General features: G+C 25.4%; 1 protein-coding gene across 1 annotated transcript in view; it reads left to right on the top strand.

Annotated features, from left to right (window-relative positions):
* Positions 1 to 17709, top strand: part of LOC136083860 (uncharacterized) — a 193218-nt gene extending 175509 nt beyond the window's left edge. Inside the window, exons 29-31 of the mRNA XM_065803768.1 lie at positions 15617 to 15702; positions 16164 to 16270; positions 16897 to 17709. Coding sequence (XP_065659840.1) covers positions 15617 to 15702; positions 16164 to 16270; positions 16897 to 16985 — 282 coding nt within the window. The 3' untranslated portion in view covers positions 16986 to 17709. The remainder of the gene's footprint in view (positions 1 to 15616; positions 15703 to 16163; positions 16271 to 16896) is intronic.
* Positions 17710 to 23186: the final 5477 nt, after the last annotated feature.

Here is a 23186-nt window from a genome sequence, read left to right as displayed (position 1 = left end):
ATACATACATATATATGTGTGTGTATTTATTAATATATGTTGTATACTGTTGAAAATATAACTCTTTATGTTTAAGAGTGAAACTCTTTATGTTTAAGAACGATCAGTATCTTTTTTAAAAAAAATAGATCAAACTATAATAAAATAATTTTAATGAAAAATTCAACTTTATAATTGAAATTTAAATTTTTATGCTTTTCAACAATCATTAGCCATATTATTCCTTTTGATATTTACACATCCATATTACTGTAATAAAACAAGACCTGTAATATTATTACAGGGTTTGTATTAAAAAGAAAAAAAGCTTAACGCATTAGCATTAATGTGAATTTGACGTCATAAAATTCTCTTTATTTTTTAATTTTTTAATGACGTTAACTTTTTTAAATTACTGCAATAATATTAATTACCGCAAAAAAGTTCAATACTCCCTCTGTTCCAAAATACTGTTCTGATTTGCATTCAATGTAAAAAATTATGGAAAATAAATTGTTTTTAATTAAACACATTTTTTATTCCGATAATATTATATAATACCATCACACCATTAATTTCTAAAAAGGATGTTTTTTTTATGAAATATTTTGTTCAAAAATATTGTTTTGATTTGTTAAAAATGAATTATAAACTTAAAAATTTAATAACATTTTTTTGTTTTAAGTGGAAAAAAGAATATAGTAACAGATTTTCAAACGTTCTTAACTTGTATAAGTAACAGCTTTATGAAAATTTCTTAACCAGCAATAAATTATTTAATAGTTGTTAAAGCCATTTAGTTTCAACACTTTATACTCAATAGATGACTATATTGTTTTTAATTCTGTTACAAATAAAGTCAGGTGTTTAATTTGTGGCATTTTTATTGAACTTTTCTACTGCTGTAACTTTATATTTTAAATTTCGAAACAGCTAACACAATTTATGTTACTTTAAAAACTTGTAACTAAGTTTTCGCTAAAATAAATAAAAGAGATACATGTGAACTTACAAACGAGCAACGTAGATTGATTTATGATGAGTTGTTATCCCAAAGCATTAAAGAAAATTAATTAATTTTCAGCAGTATTTTTAACTAAAGCTTAATTAAAAATACTGCTAAAGAATTTAGTCTTTTCCCTAAAACAATCATTAACCTTTGTTATCCTGGGCAAGAAAATATGCCATCAAATGTGTGCTCTAAAAAGAAGAGAAGATCTGGACAGAAAAATCATCAATTGAAAGGAAGAATCAGTAAAATGCCTTTCAACAAGCCTAAAATCATTTGATCATTGGCAGGATCTTTAAATATTCCAACAACAACCATTTATCATTGACGTAAGACTGGTGATCTGAGAGTGTGTACGTCAGCTGTGAAACTTTTTTTAACAGATAAAATAGGAAGCATTGTATTGAGTTTATTCTTTCTCGGTTATAATTTTTAAAAATTATACAATTTAGTTTGTAAATATGTTCAGCACGATTCATGTAGATGAAAAATGGTTCTCTTTGACCATCAAGACATTAACACTTGCAGATTGATGAACCTGAACCCCATCGATATGTAAAATCAAAGAATTTTATCATAAAAATTATGTTCCTGGCCGCCGTTGCGAGACCAAGATTTGACCAAGATACAAATGAATGGTTTGATAGAAAGATTAGCATTTGGCCATTTGTAAAGCAAGAGCCTGCAAAAAGAAACAGTAAGAGTCGAAGTAAGGGAACACTAGTTACAACTCCAATTGTTGTAGATAAACTTGAGTACCGCAACATGCTTTTAAAAAATGTTTTACCAGTCATACATTCAAAATGGCCAGGAAATCATATTGAAAGAAGTCAAACTATTTTTATACAAAAGGGCAATGCAAAACCACATATAGCCATTGATGATCCGAATTTATGGTGAACCCGTCTCAGGATGAGTTTGATGTTCATTAAATTTGTCAGCCATCAAAATGTCCGGATATGAATATCTTAGATTTAGGATATTTTATTTTCATATATAACCACATGTAGGTGAATAGATATACAAAAATAAAATAGAAGAATAGTCTAGTTTTAGTTTATTGTGATATATAGCTACGCAATTGTGTGTATATGCACATACACATAGGCTAGGCCGAGACATTTGGGGAGGGGATGCAGCACTAAAAATTATAAATAATGTGCTACAAAAAACCAACTTAGATTAAAAAAAAGAGAAAAACATTAAAAAAAGGTTTTGGGGAGGGGGGGACATGGCCCCCATCACCGTGGCCCATTATGCAAGTTTCCGAGTAATTTTTTATTTTCTCAAAAAATTCATTTTATTAAAATTTTTTGATTTTTTCTCATCAAAATTAGTAATAAAATCAAATCGGAAAAATATCGGAAATAGAACAAAAAAAAACAATGTGAAATTGGAACAGTATTTTGAAATGGAGTATTATTTAACTCGTTTTTTATTATTACTGTTAAAAAATGTTTAATTTCATTCATTTTTTTTATATTAATTAATTAGATTTAAAATTTTTATTTTTAAATTATCACATTTAATAATTTTTTTGATATAAACAAATTGTTTTTCTCGACATTTGCATAAATGAATTAAAATTAATAAATGAATTAAATAAAGTTAGAAATATAAATAAATGAATTAAAGAAAGAAGAAGAAAAAGCAATAGTAGAACTAGAAGATTGTAGTGAAATTTAAGAAGAATTTAGTTTGTTTATTTTATAATATGCTTTTAATTTAATGTAATTATTCTTATTTTATATTTATTTATTTTTTTTCTTGCTTTGTATTGTTTTATTTTTTATTAATTTTTCTTTTTTTATTTATTTATGATTATATATACTTATTATTATTATTATTATTATTATTATTATTATTATTATTATTATTATTATTATTATTATTATTATATATAGTTTGTTAACTTAGTTACTTTAGTTTTACTTATTAACTTTTAATACTAAGTATAAACTTAAAATTTTATTATCATATGTTTTCACTTATTATATCTAGAATGTTTTACTTATAATCATTCATAATTTTTTATTATTTTAATATAATTTATTTTATTTTATACTTATAACTTATAATTTAACTCTGTAAAACTTATTTTTAATATATATTTACATTATTCTTCCCTAACTTTATTAATAGTATTTTTTTCATTATTTATTTTAATTGTTAAATATTATTTTTATTTTATTATTTTATTAATTGAATTATATTTATATTATTAATAAATACTATTATTATTTTTAATATTTTTGGTTATATTGCTGTTCGTATTACCGTTTGCTTTCTTATTTCACTTCAATCACTTTATTTTATAAACTGCACTACTTAAATGTCTACTCACTGCAAAGATTGTTTCAAGAAAATTAATACAAACCATTACTATCTTCAATGTAATCATTGCCTAAACCATTTTTATAAAAAGTGCTGTCGTCTGAATGATATGGAATTTAGGATGTTGAAAAACTCTAAAACATCTTGGTTCTGTATTTCATGTAGAAAATATATTTTTCCATTTCTTTATCTGATAAGGAGCTGAGTCTGCAAATAATAAATGATAAAGTGATTCATATTAATGAACTCTCAAACGACATATCATCTTTTCCAAACACCATAGAGTCTAATCTTTATAATGAACTTAATGACTTCATTTCACATCAACTTAATAACAACAATGATGTATACTTCGAAGAAAACCCTATTAATTGTAAATATACGGAATGTTTTAACTCTGCCGACATCGACAAAAATAATTTTTTTCTTTTTCATTTAAATATTGCTTCTCTTAAAATTTAAAAACTTAAAAATTAAAAATTTTGACAAATTAAACTCACTTTTATCTCTTATTAACCATAAATTCAGTATTATTGGCATAACTGAAACTAATTTAAAAAATGACATCCTACCAACTATCCCATTAAATCTTACCAGTTATGTTTATGAGCACACTCCAACAAAATCTTGTTTTGGAGGAGCTTTACGTTATATATCTAATACATTAATTTACAAACCTCGAAACGATCTTAAGATGCTTAAACCAAAGTTTTTAGAATCTGCGTGGAAATCACCTCTCCTAAAAAATCAAACATCATTATTCGCTGTATTTATTGTCATCCTAATATGGATATTTCAGAATTTATTAAATCATATTTAATTCCACTTTTTGAAAAGTTTTCAATGGAAAAAAAACAAAACTACTTTTTTAATGGGTGATTTTAATGTCGATCTTTTATCAGCAAACTCAGATAATTCTGTCCCTGAATTTTTAGACACCATTGCTTTAAATAACTTTCTTCCCTTTATTTCATTGCCAACAAGAATCACGAATCACTCCAAAACTCTAATTGATAACATATTTTCTAATGCAACTTCTACAATTATTTTTGCCGGTAATTTTACTTCTACTGTATCAAATCATTTACCCCAATTTTAATCACCGAGCACCGATCTATCCAATCAAGTTGTGATACATGTATATAAATATGACATGTACTACATAAAACAAAACAAATATAATTGTTAATAAGAAGTCAGGCTAGTTTATACATCCTCATAATTGAGTGGCTTTTTACTCTTTATTTTTCGTTCACAACTTGATACTTGTATTATTTGTTTTTTGTTAATCTCATCTGGGATATTTTTTGTTTCTGCTATTACTCTTTTGTGTACCATCATCTCTGCATTATCTCGATTTTGAAATCTAGGTAGATTATCTCTTAGTTGTTGTCCATGTATTAGTTCCACATTTTATTGGAGTCTTGCGCAGTATTAGAATACCTTTATAAGTTTCTTTGTTTGACATGAGGCACTTTTTTTATCATAAGTTTAACTGATTTAACAGTAGCTTCAGCTAAGTCATTTGATCTTGACTAGTGCAGGCTACTTGTTATATGCCTAAATTGCCACTGTTGAGAAAATTGATGAAACAATTTTGAAGTATATTGTGTACCATTATCTGAAACCAATTCCTCCAGGACACCATTTCTAGAAAATGATTTTTTGCATGCTAATATTACATTTACCAAATTAGTAATTGAAAGCGGAAAAACTTCCGACCACAACCTATAATAATCAACAACAATTAAATAATTTTTATTAGCCCACTGAAACAAATCCATTCCAACCTTTTGCCATGGTCGCGTTTGAACATTATAACTTAACAGAGGTTCTTTTGGTTTTGATGGAAGATACCTCATGCATGCTTTGCACTTTTTGAATAACTGTTCAATTTGGTTGTTTAAACCTGGCTAGAAAACTGCCTGACGTGCACAACATTTGCACTTTTCCATTCCTAAATGACTTTTGTGCAATTTCAAAAGTATTTCTTTTCGCATACTAACTGGGATTATTATTTGGTTTTTATACATCAAGAGTCCATCAGTTTTAACTATTTCATCTTTAAAATTCCAGTAAGGCTGAAGATTTGTTGGACAATATTTTTTTGAATTTGGCCATCCAGAAACTATACTATCTTGCAGTTGTTGTAAAAGTTCATCTTACTTAGTTTTTTGTCTAATTTCTTCTAATCGACTCTCTGTTGCCGGTATACTTTTAATTATTGAATTAACGTATATGTTCAGATCATTTTCTGCAATTTTGTTGTCCTTTGTAGGTTGTGATACAGGTGCATGAGACATTGCATTAGCATCCGTAATGAAAATCTTAACAATTTTATTCTTAATCTTTGAATTCTTGGCGACATTTTGGTAAGCGAACAATAATTTATTATAGAAGTTAAAGGTTTGTGATCTGTTTCTAAAATAAAATTTGGTAACCCATACAAATACTATTTCGATTGGATAATTTTTTTTTCTTTCGTTTTTGTAAAAATCTAGATACACAATCGTTTGTATACCCCATCATGATTCTGATAAACAACTACACTAAGTCTGTTTAATAAACTTCCATCTGTTCTCAATTTTATTGGTTTTGGCACATCATAGTGTGCTAAAATTGGTGGATATGTCAAACTTTTTCATATCTCATTGAATGCTTTAGTATGATTTCTGTCCAAACCCATGCTGATTTTGAATTTGAAAGATCTCGTAAAGGTTGAGCTAGTTTAGCAAGTAATGGATTAAATTTTGATAGCTGTTGAGCCATATCTAGGAAACTACGCAAACCTGTAATATTTGTTGGTCTAGGGAAATTTTGTATTGCTTCAACTTTTTTACTCAGAGGTTTCACACTTTCTGCTGAAATCTTATGTCCTAATAATTCCACTTCATTTTGATTAAATATGCACTTTTCCAAATTAAGGGTAACTCCGTGTTCCCCAAATTTACCTAGCAACACAACTAGATTTTCAATGTACTCATTTCCTGTGTTTCCAAAAACTAAAAAATTATCCATATTTTCTATGACTCCTTTAAGAGCATCAATTACGTGATCCATTTTTTTACTAAAGATTTCTGGAAATGACGTTAACCCAAATGGACCTCTTTTTGGGCAAAAATGACCAAAAGGTGTGGTAAACATACACTTTAACTGACTTTCCAATTCCATGAGTAGTTGCCAATATCCTGAGTTTATGTCTAATTTAGCCATATATTTACACCCTTTCCTAATAGGGCCAATGTAGTATCTACACTTTTTAACTCATAGAATTCGCGTTTTGTATCTTTATTTAGTTGTGTCAAATCAATACTAATATGAAGTTGTCCATTAGGTTTTTTCACAACTACAATTGGATGACACCAATCAGGTTGACCTACTACTTTCATAACACTCATCTCTTTTATATGTTCCAGTTCTAACTTTAATGGTTCTAAAAGTGGAATGCTACACTTCGTGGTGCTCCAATATGGTATGGTGTCACAATTTCATGTACCTCAATGTGTACAGGGTCACCTTTAATTGTTCCTAACCCATTGAATACTAAAAGAAACTGTTGTTTCCTTTAGTATTTAATGGGTTGTTATTTGTTATTTTTGGTTATTTTAATCATACCACAAATAAATTCTTCAGGAATGTCTATTCTGACTAGGTTAAACTTTTGTAAGGCACACTCTAAGAAAAAATCCGTTATATACAACAAACCGCATCTGTCGCTATTGCACCAACGGGTTTTCCGTTATGTTAACGGAGTAAAATTTTAACGGATTGAAGTTTGTTGATATTAGCCCGTTGAAATTTGGATTTATTCCGTTCGTGCAACAAGCAATTCGTTAAAATAAAGGAATTATTAAACAAGGTGGCTTTTGTTGTTTTGGTAAAATAAATAATTTACTATGTCATCGTATTGAACAATTTATTATTCCCATTATTAAAATTAGAAAGGAATTAAGCCAGATAGAACTGAGATTTCATTACAAAATAGTCCTTATTTTTAATATATAAATTATTTTATTATGATATTCAACATCTGATACAAGCAGTACTACTTATTCAAACTAATTTGATTGGGAGAGATTTGATTGGGAGAGATTTTTTAGCAAGCTTTAAAAACGTTTTAACTTTTAAATAGAAAACTAATTAAAATTTTATAATAATTTAATTCAGTATAGAATCTTTTAATTATAATAAAAATTACAAAAATTTAAATAAAAGTATAAAAAGTTTTTTAATATATCTTTTATAAATACAGCTGTTATATTCAAAGTTAAAAAACATTTCAATTTTTAATACTGTTGTAAATTCATGTGTGTGCACATTTCAATTCCAGCGACCTGTTGTTGATTATTTAAAGATAAACAAACCTTAAAACACAATAAAGAAAATATTTAATATAAATGATATACCATAATACAAAAGGGAAATAAGTTTTTACCCTGTAAGAAACATTTGTTGCTAACTCTTTATTTCTAAATTGCTAATAAAAATTATGTTATTTTATTAGTTCTACATTTCAATGTATTAAACAAAAATTAAATGCGCTACAAAAGATAACCTTACCTGCTAAGTGAAAGGTTCTAAAATTTTTACACATATCAGTTGTAAAATTTTTACACACCTCTCTCTCACCTTTTTATCTAATAAAAATAAACACGTTAAAAGTATTAATATTAGAATTTAAATTTGATACCTCATGCCTGAATGCCACATGTCTAAAGTAGCAAGTTCTATACAAATATAAACAAGCAATATATATTGCTTAGCAATATATATAAACTTAGTTGTAACTAACATAAAAAATTGCAAGTAAAAAATAAAAAAATAGTTTTACAACTAATTTAAACTTACAGTGTGATATAGCATGACACGTGTCTAAAATAGCAAATCATAAAAGAATATACAAACTTAAATATACAAATTAAAACAATCGATATAAAAACTTTGCTGTAACTAGCCTCAGTAAATACCCATAAAAAAACTGCATGTAAACATTTTACAACAGATTTATTTTACATCTGACGAAACTTACATTGTGATAGTGCATACCACGTGTCTAAAAGCATATAAACTAGTTCTATGTAAACATAGCTGCAACTAACCTAAATAATGATACCCATCAAAAGAAGTAGTAACATTTTAATTTTACAACTGATTTAAATTTGTATCGTAAGTTAGTACATGTCATGTCTAAAATAGAACATTATACAAGAATATATACAAGTCATATAATCTATATTATAGAAATAATTGTTCAACTAACCCTTTAGTTTATCATATAAAAAAAGTTTAATATATATTCAATGCTTTATATAGAAAATTTAAAATAAGTTTAACAACCTTTGAAATTACAAATAACAGAGTGCAATTTAAACTGTGTTTATCCATTTTCTTTCTTTACTGAAATTTAGTAGAAAAAGCAAATGGATAAACACAATTTAAACTACACTTTTTTAAAATAGTTTTATATTTAGTCGAGATGTGAAGCTATATAAAAAATAGCAAATTAAACTTACTGCAACAAACCTTTTATCTATGATTTAAATTTGGTTTAAGAAAAATGTCTTTTAAAACTTTATCATTTATAAGTAAAGAACTATAATATATTGACAAATTTAAATCAACAAACAAGATTTAAAAATATAATCTACAGAGGAAGCACTTGATAATTTCTCATGGAAACCCTTTTTAATAAAATTTCAGTTGTTTTTCAACAGATTTGAATATTTAATCTGTTAAATTTATAAAATTTTGAAGAACCCGTTAATAGTTAACTTTACTCCGTTAATTTTGTGATTTTTGGTTACGAGTTACTTCATTATTGGAAGTATCCTAAGCAATTCAGTGGTTTATGATCAGGACGTATTAATTGCCTGTTACTAGTATGTAATTGATTAATTTTAATTCCAAACTTTTTTAAATGGTTAGGCCCAATAACAGTAACTTTGGCACCAATGTCTATTTTGAATTTTATTATATCATTTTTTACTTTTAATTGTATTTCCCAAGGTCCTTCTGGCACAGAACTAATATGATCCAATTGCACAAAATCAGATTTCACACTTCCTTAATACAAAGCCCCTAAATGCTGCTGCGAGGTTGAAAAAATTTTTATTTTGTTTTCCTGATCAGCCTCTCTTTCTGAAATATTCGATTTTGCTTTTAAGCAAACCTTGCTATTTGAGAAATGATTCATAATTTTACAGTCTCTACATTTTTTTACCCCATGCTGGACATGATTCTTGACTAAAAGGATGCTATTTTAAACAGACAAATTTCTACTGCTTTATCCAGTGCTAACGTCTTTTCAGAAAGTAATTTTTCTTGTACTTTGTTAAATTGTATCCCAGATACAATTTTATCTCTTAATAAACTGTTAAGACAATTGGCTGTTTTACAAAAATTGCAGTTTTTACTTAATAATTTTACTTTTGTCAAGAAGTCATCAAAACATTCACCATCTTTTTGAAAATGTTTAAAGTATTTGTCTTTCCAAAGTTGCATTAATAATACCCTTGGCAAAGACTTCCATTTTCTCCAATATAACAGAAGGGTCTATTTTTTCATCTTTGGTTAGATTTAACGATTCATAAATGTTTTGAGTTTCTAAAGAAAACGCATACCTTAACATAGCTTGATATGCAAGTGGTTTTTCTCTAAATCCGACAACAAAACATAATTGTGCCATTTCTCAATCCAAGAGCAAAATGCAGCATGTCTATCTACAACTGAATCTAAAATTGGAAGAGAAACATCAACTTTACCACCTTCTGCCATTTTTTATAGAATCTCAAGAATAAACATGATAATTAGTAAATACTATAAAACTTTACTTTTGCACGATTATTTACATACTCGTAGCTCCATGTTGTGTTCATAATATATTCTTTTTTTAAAAGTACGGCACCGATCTATCCGATCAAGGTGTGATACATGTATATAAATATAATTACTTCTTTTATTTTACTTCTTATCTAATAATTTAAAAGCTTGATAAAATGATGAAAAGTTGCTTAATGGAAATTGCTCTAAGCATATGTAGCATGTACATAAATTGCCGGCAGCTAAACACTTGAAAACAAGGCCTGTATTATTCCAATATTATGTTATTATATTATATTAATATGGCTGATGATTGTCAAATGGCATGAAACTTTAAATTCCATTATAAAGTTGTATTTTTTAACATATATACAAGGGTTGAATTAAGCGATCGCAATTTGCGATATCTGGAAAAATGTCTGGTCTTCAAAATTTTAGTTTATGCAAAACCGTGACTTTGTTTTCAAGGGGCAAATTAACTTAAATTTGTTAGCAAAAAAATAATAAAAAACAAAAAAAAAGACAATAAACCTGCGACTACAAAAGTAACATCACTCTAGTCACTAACTGCGTTATGAAAGTAATAAAACTATAATAGTGTTATTACTTTAACAAAGCACTTATAACTTTTATAATTCATTCTTTGTTGAAACAGCATAAGTGATTCCAACTTTTATTTGAAGTATCTAGTAAAAATAAAAATATAACTTTTAAAAATCATGTAGTAAAAATAGAGTGGATATTCAAATAATATTAAAAACATAAGGAACTTAAACTAATATGTAACTGAACGAAAATGTAAAATATAAAATGATAAACTTTTTTTAAAGTTTATCATTTCGAAAAATGTTACTAATCATCTGTAAAAGCGCACGTAAATTTTAAAATCAACCAATTAAAAGTTTTAGGTGTTTGATTTTAAAATTAACGCATTACATTTTATAGACCATTAGTAACATTTTAGAAATGAAAAATATAACTTATAACACATATTTGTTTAAGTTTTGAAGTTTTTATTATTATTTGAATATCCACAACATTTTTTTAGGTGCTTTTCTTCTTTTTTCCATTCACCCTCTGTTATGTCAATATATTGTTTAAAAGGTACATTCTTAGAGGAAACAATGCATTTATATACCACATTTTTTGATAAATAACTTCCACTCATTATTTTTTTTGTTTACAGTTACAATTTTCTGTAGTTTTTTCATTTAAGATTTCTTTTTTTGTTTGACAAAGCATTATTGTGACCTTTTATAATTCTTTCCATATTTTTTGTGCAACTGTAGCTAACTTTAATTGTATTTCGATTAAAAAGTTTATGTAATTTATAAGAGGGCAGTAAATGCTTATCGACCAATTTTAAAAACACTTTTCCTATGTTAGTGGAAACATTTTTGCTATATGGGGGGTTGAACCAAATTACATTTCTAGTTCTATTTCACTTTTTTGTATTCTTTTTTTCAGGGTCAAAAATATTCCTATACTAGATAAAAAAAGTTATACTATTTCTTTGATTGAAAAAGTTGAGTATTTTATTAAAAGAACTCGTTGGAAAGGCCATTTTTTCTTAAAACCCTATACAAGCAGAGATGATGTATTTAATAATAACCAAGATAATGATTATTATCGATTTAAAACAAAAAATATCCACCTTTTATACCTGATTTGGAAAATTTTGAAAATGACCTATTGCATTAAATTAAAACAATAAAGTTTTGTCCTATAAAAAACGAGTTTCAAACAGAATTAAAGTTAGATGTTAAAAAAATTAAATCAAACCCTAATATTGTGGTTTTTGCTGATAAAACAAATAACATTTACCAACTCACAACAGAAAACTATGAAAAATTTTTATGTGACAATTATACTAATTCTTATGAGAAAGCCCCTAAAAATTTGGAAAACGCAATTAATTTAGAAACGCAAAGTATTGCTAAAAAAATAAACCCTAATAACAGAATTGAATCAACTGCCCCTGCCCAAGCCATCGTAACACTAAAAGACCATAAACCAAATTTTCAAAACAAACTTCCTTGTAGGTTATTGGTTTTCTCAAAAAGTGAGATTGAACATGTAAGCAAAATTAATTTGGACCAAATTAATTTTGACGCAGTGGAAAAATACCACTGATGTTATAAATTGGTTCTCCATAATCGAAAATAAAAATGACTGTAAATTTATTCTATTTGACATTAATAATTTTTACCCTTCAATAACTGCAGATATTTTAGATAAACAATTGAGTTTGCAAAAAAGCCACACAGTTATTCTTGATAAACAATATGTATAATAAAATATTGCAGAAAAACCTTACATTATTTTAATGAGGAAACTTGGAAAAAGAAAAACATACATGACTGCTTTGATGTAACAATGGGCAGTTATGATGGAGCAGAAATTTGTGAATTTATTGGACTATATATTTTAGATTTATTAAGTAAAATTATCAATATAAAAGATTAGGCCAATATAAACGATGGTTTGATAATAATAATGTGTAAAAAAATCTGGTCCACAGCTCGATAAAATTAGAAAAGATATAAAAACTTTTAAAAATATTGGCTTTTAAATCGAAATAAACATAAATTTTAAAATTTTGAACTCTCTTGATGTCACATTTAACCTCTCTGAAAGTTCATATAAGCCTTTCAAAAAACCAAACAATAAATTATTGTATATTATTATTAACTCAAATCATCCACCCCAAATTCTAAAACAAATCCCAATTTCAATTAATAACAGGCTAAACCAAAACTCTTCTAATGAAAATGTATTCCATTTCTCTAAACAAATATTTGAAGATGCCCTTAAAAAAAGTGGCTTTGAAAATTTTGAACTAAAATTTGACCCTGAAAAAAAGAATACAAAAAAGTGAAATAGAACTAGAAATGTAATTTGGTTCAACCCCCCATATAGCGAAAATGTTTCCACTAACATAGGAAAAGTGTTTTTAAAATTGATCGATAAGCATTTCCTGCCCTCTTATAAAATTACATAAAATTTTTAATCGAAATACAATTAAAGTTAGCTACAGTTGCACAAAAAATATGGAAAGAATTATAAAAGGTCACCATAATGCTTTGTCAAACAAAAAAAGAAATCTTAAATGAAAAAACTACAGAAAATTGTAACTGTAAACAAAAAAAACAATGAGCGGAAGTTATTTATCAAAAAATGTGGTATAGAAATGTATTGTTTCCTCTAAGAATGTACCTTTTAAACAATATATTGACATAGCAGAGGGTGAATGGAAAAAACGTTTTGCCAATCATAAGTAATCTTTTAAAAATAAAAAGTATTCAAAAGACACCATGCTATCAAAATGTATATGGGAATTAAAAAGTAAAAATATTGATGATTTTATACTAAATTAGTTCATCCTTAAAACAGCGCCTACATATAACAATATTTCAAAAAAATGCATACTATGCCTACAAGAAAAATTTGAAATAATTACACATGCAAACCAAGAATGCTTATTAAACAAAAAATCGGAATTAATTTCTAAATGTAGGCACGAAAATAAGTTTCTCCTAAAAAACTATAAAAATAAATGAGCTCAAATAACAGTTACATTAAATCCCACTTTAAAAAATATTTTTTTTAAAAAGCATAAGTAATCATTTCTAAAGAATTCTTTTCATAATTGTGTCGGCAAATTCCACAAATGTGTGTGAAAATTTACAGTAGTTAAGACATTTGTGACTTCCTGTAACTTCATTTTTGGTATAAATTGAAGTTTTATTAATTTGATCATTCATTTCTGATGAGTCTTTATTGATGACACACAGTGTTAAATGAAAAAAATTTTTGTTAAGTGATTTTCCTCCTAATTTATTTATATATATATATATATATATATATATATATATATATATATATATATATATATATATATATATATAATTGATTTTTTGATTAAATAAAAATAACTACATGATTTTTACTACTAAAAGTTTTATGCATTTAGCAATCATCAGGTAAAAAATATATATGAGTCTTGCATGATAGTTGAAAAGTTATATCAACTGACAAATAGCCTGACTTGCAACGGAGTGCTGCTACATCTACTATCTTTTAGCCTTTTTAGCTGCTACATCTACTATCTTTTAAAATTACAATTTACTTCCGTAAATTGTAATTTTAAAGACAATGCTAATAAAGCAGACCAGAAAAGGATTAAAAACTTCAAAACTTTTTTTTTTTTTCAATGATAGATTGTTTGCTTAAACCAAACCTTAGTCATTGTAAGTCAATTAAGGTAGTCAATGTAGCAGCACTTCTTTGTAGTAGCAGGCTATAAGATAGTCGATGTAGCAACACTCTGCACGTGTTTTTAAAAAACAAAAACACGAATAATTAAAAAAACTTTCTAGTCATTTTTGTGTGTTTTTTTATAAGGCAATAAAAATTTATGTACTTTGGCATTATTTAATTGTTTTAACTTTTAAACAACATTAAAATGTAGCTTATTTGTTAATGTTGTTAAAATGTTGTTGAAAGAGACTTTTTACCATAAAAGTCATTTTCAACTACGAGATAATTATATATATATATATATATATATATATATATATATATATATATATATATATATATATATATATATATATATATATATATATATATATATATATATATATATAACTCTTATAAGTTTTTTCCATATTTTGTTGACAAAAAGTAAAAATTAAAATGCAAGACCGCAATTTTTTTTTTTTATTAATTGATAGACTGCCTGCCCCAACCAAACCCTCAGTTGATATAGCAACACTCCCTTGCAAGTCAGGCTATAAGATAGTCAATGTAGCAACACTCCGCACATGATTTACTGTAAAAATAATAATAAAAAAAACATTTTATTAAAAAAATTAAAAATAAAAACATTTTATTTAAAAAAATAAAAATAAAGACATTGTTTATATTGTTAAAAACATTCAGAATGTTTTAAAAACATTCTGGTCAATTAAATTTGCGTTTTTGTGGTTTTTTTAAAAAATGATCAATTTGTAATTAAATTAATGGTTTTGACTTTCGTCCAACACGCAAATGTTGGACAAAAGTCAAAAGTAATTAAGAGTGACGTATGTGTTGACGTAAAAATCATTTTTTTCCTTCCGTGCTTCCCAAATGCAACAAACTATAGAACTATATATATATATATATATATATATATATATATATATATATATATATATATATATATATATATATATATATATATATATATATATATATATATAGAAATATGTATATAGATATATAGAAATATGTATATAGATATATGGATATATGTATACATACATAAATATATATATATATATATATAGAAATATGTATATAGATATATGGATATATGTATACATACATAAATATATATATATATATATATAGAAATATGTATATAGATATATGGATATATGTATACATACATAAATATATATGTATATTAAAAAAGTATATTTTTTAAAGAACTCATTGATGTCGCAATATATCAGTTGCATTTTCCATGTGTTTCCTACTCTTCATTCCGTCTTGAAGTTGTTAAATAATGAAAGGTAAAATACTAATTACTTTAATTTTATGTAATGTTAAATTATTTGGAAAATAATGGCGGTTTTTTGAATTTAAAATTAAAAAAAATTCAGAAAAAAAAGTTTTATTTAATCATCATATGAATTTGCATACTTCTGTCAATATTGAACAAACTTGAAAAAGTGGTATTAGGCTAATCTTCTTATTTTCCATCGGAAATTAGAAATAAATTATATTTTGTGTATATACATGTATTATGTATATATGAATTTTTTAATGTAAATTTAGATAAAGCAAAGTTCAAGCATCAAAGCAAGATACAACATTAACATATTTTGATAATTTTTAATATAAAAATATCCAACACAATTAAATTAACAAAAAGCTGCCATTGTTTTTCAATTAACCTTATATATACTTTTAATTGTATGCCTATTTTTTATTTTTAGCTTTAAGCAGTTCTAACAAGTTTTTTTTTTTTTAGGTTTACAGAGATATTTGGTTTAATGTTTGAGTTAGTCAGTCAGTTACTTTTCAATCATCAAACTGTCATCAGTAGTACAGTTCATTCACTGGTAAACTGTGCAAATGATATCTTTTCTCTTTGATTTTGTTTCTTATTAGATACTTATTTTTTTATTATTATTATTATCATTATTATTATTATTTGCCTCCAAAAGGCCAAGAGGGCCACTACAGTTAAGGAAGCTACTTTATTTTGGTTACAACCCTTTCTCAACTCAACTTCAAAACAAAATTAAAGAGTTGAACTTCAAAACAAAAATAAAACAAAAATAACTTCAAAACACAATTAAAGAGTTGAAAGAGTGTTGTAATGAAAATAAAGCCTCCTTGCATAGAGAAACAAGTTGATATTATAGTCAAAATATTATTTTTGACAGTTGTCTGAACTCTTGTAAAAGCTTCACATTCATATTCTTACGGAAATGTCAGAAGTCAAAATATTTTGTTCATTAATTTATCAAGTCTTAATCATCTGAAGTCTGAATCATCAAAATCATCTGTAATTACTCTAGTTGTTTTGGGTTGTTTTTTTTCAATTTATCAAATTTATCCAAATTTGCAAAGTGTCAGGTCTAAACGTTATTTTATAAAAATTATTTAAGACAATCATAATCTCATAAAAATAGTCTTTAAATTGTTTAAACATTTTATCAAACATTTTTTAATATAATTTTTAACTCTGTTATTTAAACATTTACTTCACAATTTGATAAATTACATTAATAATGATGGCAAAGACGATGAGGATACAAATCGTTGTTGTGAGCAAATGACAAGGTAATTTTTAGTTTTGAAATGGTTGTGACATTTGTATAAGTAAATAAAGACATAAGTAGATGAAGGCATTATGTTGCAAAATACAAGTTTCTACTTTATTACATGGATAAATGTTTTAAGTAGCGCTTTTTCACGTGAACTTATTAATACCACACACAAAAAGTGCTAAAGTATTATTTTCACAGTGTATGAAGGAGTTATGTTACACATCAATTCACCCACAACAATACATAACATTGATCTAGGTGCATTAATACATTTATCTATTAATAAAGCTTATTTGATATTATAATATATATACTATACTATATTTGACTGCTCCATAAATATTTACATATCTTTTCTATACAAAATATCGAAAACAAAATGTCTTAAAAACTTTACCTCCTTGGTATTTAAGTTCCGAATTGGTACAATATAATGCCTTCACCCAATTAAATCTTTAATTAGTAATAAAAACTTATTTTAAATAATTTGTGTGTGTGTGTATAACAAGCATGTAGTTTGATTGTTTGTTAAAAAAGTGAAATGTTAAAAATTAGATCTAAAGTACTAAATTTACAGTTAAGCATTAGTTTTTAACTTTTTCTTGTTTTGTTTGTTTTTTTCAAAGCTTTATAAATAATATTTGGTTTTGAAAAAATACTTCCTAATTGCTGCTCTTGGGAATGCACTACACCATGTTATCAAAGTAGTATTGAAGTTAAAAACCATTTTATTGATCAAAATTAAAATGAATTATAAAAAATACACCTGTATTACATGATCTATTGTAGCATTTTTATTATATATATTATTTTATTTATATATATTATATATATATATATATATATATATATATATATATATATATATATATATATATATATATATATATATATATATATATATATATATATACATGTATATATATACATATATATATATATATATATATGTATATATCTATATATATCTATATATATGTATATGTATGTATATATACATATGTATATATATATATATATATATATATATATATATATATGTATATGTATGTATATATACATATGTATATATATATATATATATATATATATACATGTATATATATATATGTATGTATACATATGTATATGTATATTAGGTATATGATAAATTTTAAATCAATTAGCCTGGGGTTCTATATGATAAACTTTATATATTTATATATATATATATATATATATTTGTATCTATATAGATATATATATATATACTGGTGTCACATTTTGATTTATAGTTTGCCGATTTGAAGCACTTTGCCACATCTTTTTAAAAAAATATGCTGAAAAACAAAACTAAAGTGTACTGTACTACATGTTTCAATCTGTTTTGGCTGTCAGATTTCCTTGTATTAAATTTTTTTTTGTTCAAGAAAATAAAATTCATTGAAAATTGACACAATGATGATGACTAAGCTTTAGTTTAAAGATTAAGAATATAACTTTTAAGTAAATACACGTGGTAGTCTGAATTATTATTGTGTAAAAGTTAGGGTATATAATAAATTTTATAAAAGTATATTTATTTCATAAATATATTTGCATTTAATATATTTATTAAATACCTAGCTGAGTTGTCTACCACTTTTGAATAGTTAAATAAATAATTTTTAAAATTAACAAATACAATTTTCATGTAAAAAATTATTATTCATTTTTTTCCTAAGCGCTACACAACTTTTCCTAAAAAATAAAAAATAAAATAAAATGCTGAATTTTCCTTAATAAATAAACGAAAAAAATTAAATACTTTTCGAAACGGAAAAATACTTATAGATTTGTGTTTGTCAAACTGTTATTTTTTACATGAAAACAACTCGGCAAAGATGCTAGTCCTATAGGTTTATCATTAATGGTAGTAATGGCAGAGAGCTTTCTGCAAACATATGGAAGAAAAAAAGCGTTAATACAGGTCGAATATCTTACACCACCAATATATGTAAAATCATTTAAAAGGTATGTTTACGATATCCATTCCCATTTTAATAATGAGGCAGAATCAGAAGGTTTTCTCGAGTTATTAAATAATCAACACACCAAAATATCAAATATACATTGAAAAAGAAAGCGATTCACACACAATAAATTGTCTTGATCACTCAATAACAAATAACAAATTCATAACATCATTTTTATATCTATCGCAAAGATAAAATAACAAATGTGCAAATAAAAGCCGCACATTCTATCACAAAATGCACAAATAATTTCTGTAAAGGTTTTATCCAAAGAACTTTGCATTATGCAGTGAACAACATATAAATCATGAACTAAAGTTTCTTACAGAAATGTTCATAGAAAATAGTTATAATAAAAAAATACTTCAAAACATTTGTCAAAAAAATAAAAAACAATAAGCAAAATAATAAACAAATAACAATAACATCAAAAAACTATAATTCTAATTATATTTCTCTGTTATGGGTACCAAAATTAAGTATTCAAATAAGAGAATATTTAAATACGCAGGCTATACTCCAGTTTTTAAATCACCAAACAATTTTCAACAATTAATAGCTTCCCAATAACTGGAGTCTACAAACTGGAGTGTTCGTATGGAAAATTCTATGTAGGTAAAACAAAACCCAAGGTTTCAACACGCATTTGCCAACATCAAAAATATACTTTTGAGGCAAAATGGAAAAATTCAGCCGTGGCGGGGCACTCCAGAAATTGCCACGGTGCCTTTGGCTGGAATAAAAATAGCACAGTTAAAGTAGAAGCAGACTATTTTAGGAAAAGTGGGAGAGTCTTTGGAAATACAGTATCACCAGTATTCTCCAAATAAAGGTTGTTTGAATGAAGGTGACAGTGATTACATCATACCGTTTTGGAAACCTTATTTTTCTTATTTAAGACACAAGAAAACATTACATGAAAGCTTAATTACTTGTTTGTTTTTTTAACGGTTTTTTTATTTTATCAAAATAATGAGGGTATATATAACCCCTCATAATATTGTATTTTAATATAAAGAATTTTATAAGGATAAATTTATATACTATAACACATGTTTTAACTTAATTTAATACAAAAAAACTGTTAAAAAGTTAACAAACATAGACGAAATTTATGTAACATCAAATAAAAAGATTTAACAAAAATACAACTATCCATCTATTTGATCTAAAGTTAAAGTAAGAAAACAATACGAAAAACGGATAATGGATGATGAAAATACAATAACTAAATGTAAAAAAGAAATAAATAATGACCCAAACACAAGACAGTTTACCTTGGTCTCATGGTCATGCAAAGCTCTGTCCTGTAATTATTTTGTGGAAAACTTTAAAACATTTAGTGACACATAGTATGTTGTTTGCGATCAGCATAGTTTTTAATTAGTAATTAATTTTAATATGTTTACACAGTTTTTGATATGAATAAATTATAGATTGAATTCGTAAGAACGAAAGGAAAGTTGTTTGATGACAATATAAAAATATGATAAATTTCTCGTTGTATTTATTGCGAGAAAACTACATAACCTTATTTTCTTTAAATCAAATTCTTTCTTTTAATTTTTATAATATATATACTAGATGTAATAACATTGTATTACTTAATTAAAGTATAGCGGTCATTAAATTGAAGATAAATAATAAACAGACATTAACATTTTAACTTTTAATTTAAAAAAGGACTGTGAACTACTGTCAACAAAATAATACTTTCTTAAATTTAAATAAGTTATAAAATTATATATCATTTGTACTATAAAATTGATAACTGATTATTTATTGTTCTGTTCTTTATAGCGTTTATCAAAAAGTTTGATTAATTCATATGAATTAATGAGATAGACCAAAATATTCAGAGCAAAATTGAATAAATCTGGGTTCTGACATTCTTTATTAAAGATAAATATTTCGATGGTTTCTTCTATAGGCCAAGTAATTTTCATTAATATGACTGCTTTTGATTTAGTTATAATTATGTTAAATTATATAAATTTGTTTTGGCAGAATTTGACTTTTACAACTGAATCTGGGAATTTATGTGCAATAGATACACAGATTGTGCTTGGTAAAACCACTAAAAGATATTTGGTAATAATCTTCTTAAAAACAAAATAAAAACTATACCGGTAAACCGTATAGCTTTTTGGGAAAAAAGCAAATTATAATAAAAATTCTTAATTTATTTTCAAATATTGACTGTTTACAATTGTACAAAAATAATCCAGTTCAAGATAGGTATAATGAACTGATGTATTACCTCAGCATTGCAGAAATTTATTTATTCTCACTGTCAATGTTTCTCAATTAGAGGTATGGAAACTTCTTGAATAAATAAAAAACTAATTTCTCTTTCCACTAATCTCTGATTAGTGAAAAGAGAAATTAAGGATTGAAGAAGCGATCTTAGCTGGTAAAATGGTTGAGTAAAGGATAATCCTCGTTAATGCAAAAGTATTTCAAAGCCAAAAAATATCACAGAGATTAAATATTTCTAAAGCTACAAGAAAATTGAGATTTAAAAGATTTAGATTTTAAGCCTGCCGCACGCCAGCAAACCCAAGTTAACAGCAGCAATGAATGAAAAATAGCTGAGGTGACCCAACAGTTGTCTGATATTAATATAGATAAGTGAGATTAGAACAAAGTAGTCTTTCTAAATTTGTTAATTTCACAGCTTAGAGAATAGTTCTTAAATAGAAACCGCTTTTTTTTTTACAAGATAGAGCTCTGGTACTTGTTGTCTGTTAATGACTTGGAATGGTGAAATATTCCTCTGGCCATTGGCCAGGTAATAAACTAGATATAAACCTTTTTAAAATGGTGTAGGAGCTTATGAAAAGTGTAATGACAAAAAATGTGACTCAACATTAACATTTGATTGCATAAATTACAATTTTTCAAGAGTTAATATTTATTAAATCATGAAAAATACCTTAAAACATATTTTCAATAGATTTTAAAGATTTCTGCAACAAATATGAACTTAAAATTCATTTTTTATGGTTTGTATAACATAATTAAAAAACTCTTATTTAGAAAAGCCACTAAAAAGTTATGGCACAAAAATTGTTGTTTTGTCAGTGTGATTTGATTATTATTATTTTCATTTTAGGTGCCCCAAGCAGATTAAACAGAACACCGTGAGAGGATTTAACTAGAAGTCACGTCTCCCTACTTACCAATGCACAGTGGTCAGGAATAACTTAAAATTAGATCATAATTAATTTTTTGAGAATATTTATTCAAAATTGCTGAGAATTTGCTCTATATAGAGTATGGCTTTTGTTTTTAACATCTTAAAACTTTTCTCTCAATTAAGAAACATTAAAAATTTAAAATAGCACCAAATTTAATATAAGGCTTTGCCTTGAAAAAAACAAAGTCTTAGAAAAAAATTTACATTATACATTATACGATCCTTTAAAAACTCCTAGAAGATACAAAAGTCTAGACAAAACCCCAAACTTTTGTTGTGTTATACACTCATTAGAGTGTGAGAACAAAAATACTTCAAAAATCAACCCTGACATCACCCGCCTAAATGTAGGGGGATTTTTTTTGCGCAAAAATTTTTTTAAAATAAGACTACAATTTATAAATAGATGATCTATATTACAAATTTTATTAAAAAAAAATCATTCAGCATGTTAAAACTTATTTTATCATATAAATTTTTATACACTGCAAATTTTTTTAGGATTCTATAATATAAGGAATAAAATGACTTATGAATTTATATGAAAAAACTTTCAATAAAGTATAATAATAATAATAATAATAATAATAATATATATATAATCAAAAAATTAAACTAATAAAAATAAAATTCTTTTTTTAAAGAAAAATACCTATAAAGTTATGCTATATTATTTAAAAAGAAGAACAAACTAAAACAAAAAATTTTAGTTTTTTTACTTTATTTATTTTGAATGTGATCTCTATCGTTCCCGCAATATTTTGAATGCAATCTCTATACCATTCCACAATATTTTGAACGCGATCTCTATACCATTCTGCAATATTAAGATAAAAAGATTTTTACATTACAACAGCATTTCATGGAAAGAAAAAAAGAAAATTAAAGTAAAAAACAAAACAAAAACAAGTATTATTTAATTACATAATTATAAAATTTTTCAACCAACAACTAATAAATCTTTACTTAACTGCGTTTAAAGGCAGTTTACCATAAAAAAACACTATCTTGCAACCAGCAATGGA

The sequence above is a fragment of the Hydra vulgaris genome, chromosome 08 (assembly GCF_038396675.1).
Source record: "Hydra vulgaris chromosome 08, alternate assembly HydraT2T_AEP".
In the NCBI taxonomy this organism is placed as follows: domain Eukaryota; kingdom Metazoa; phylum Cnidaria; class Hydrozoa; order Anthoathecata; family Hydridae; genus Hydra; species Hydra vulgaris.
This window is presented reverse-complemented; position numbering and strand designations above follow the sequence as displayed.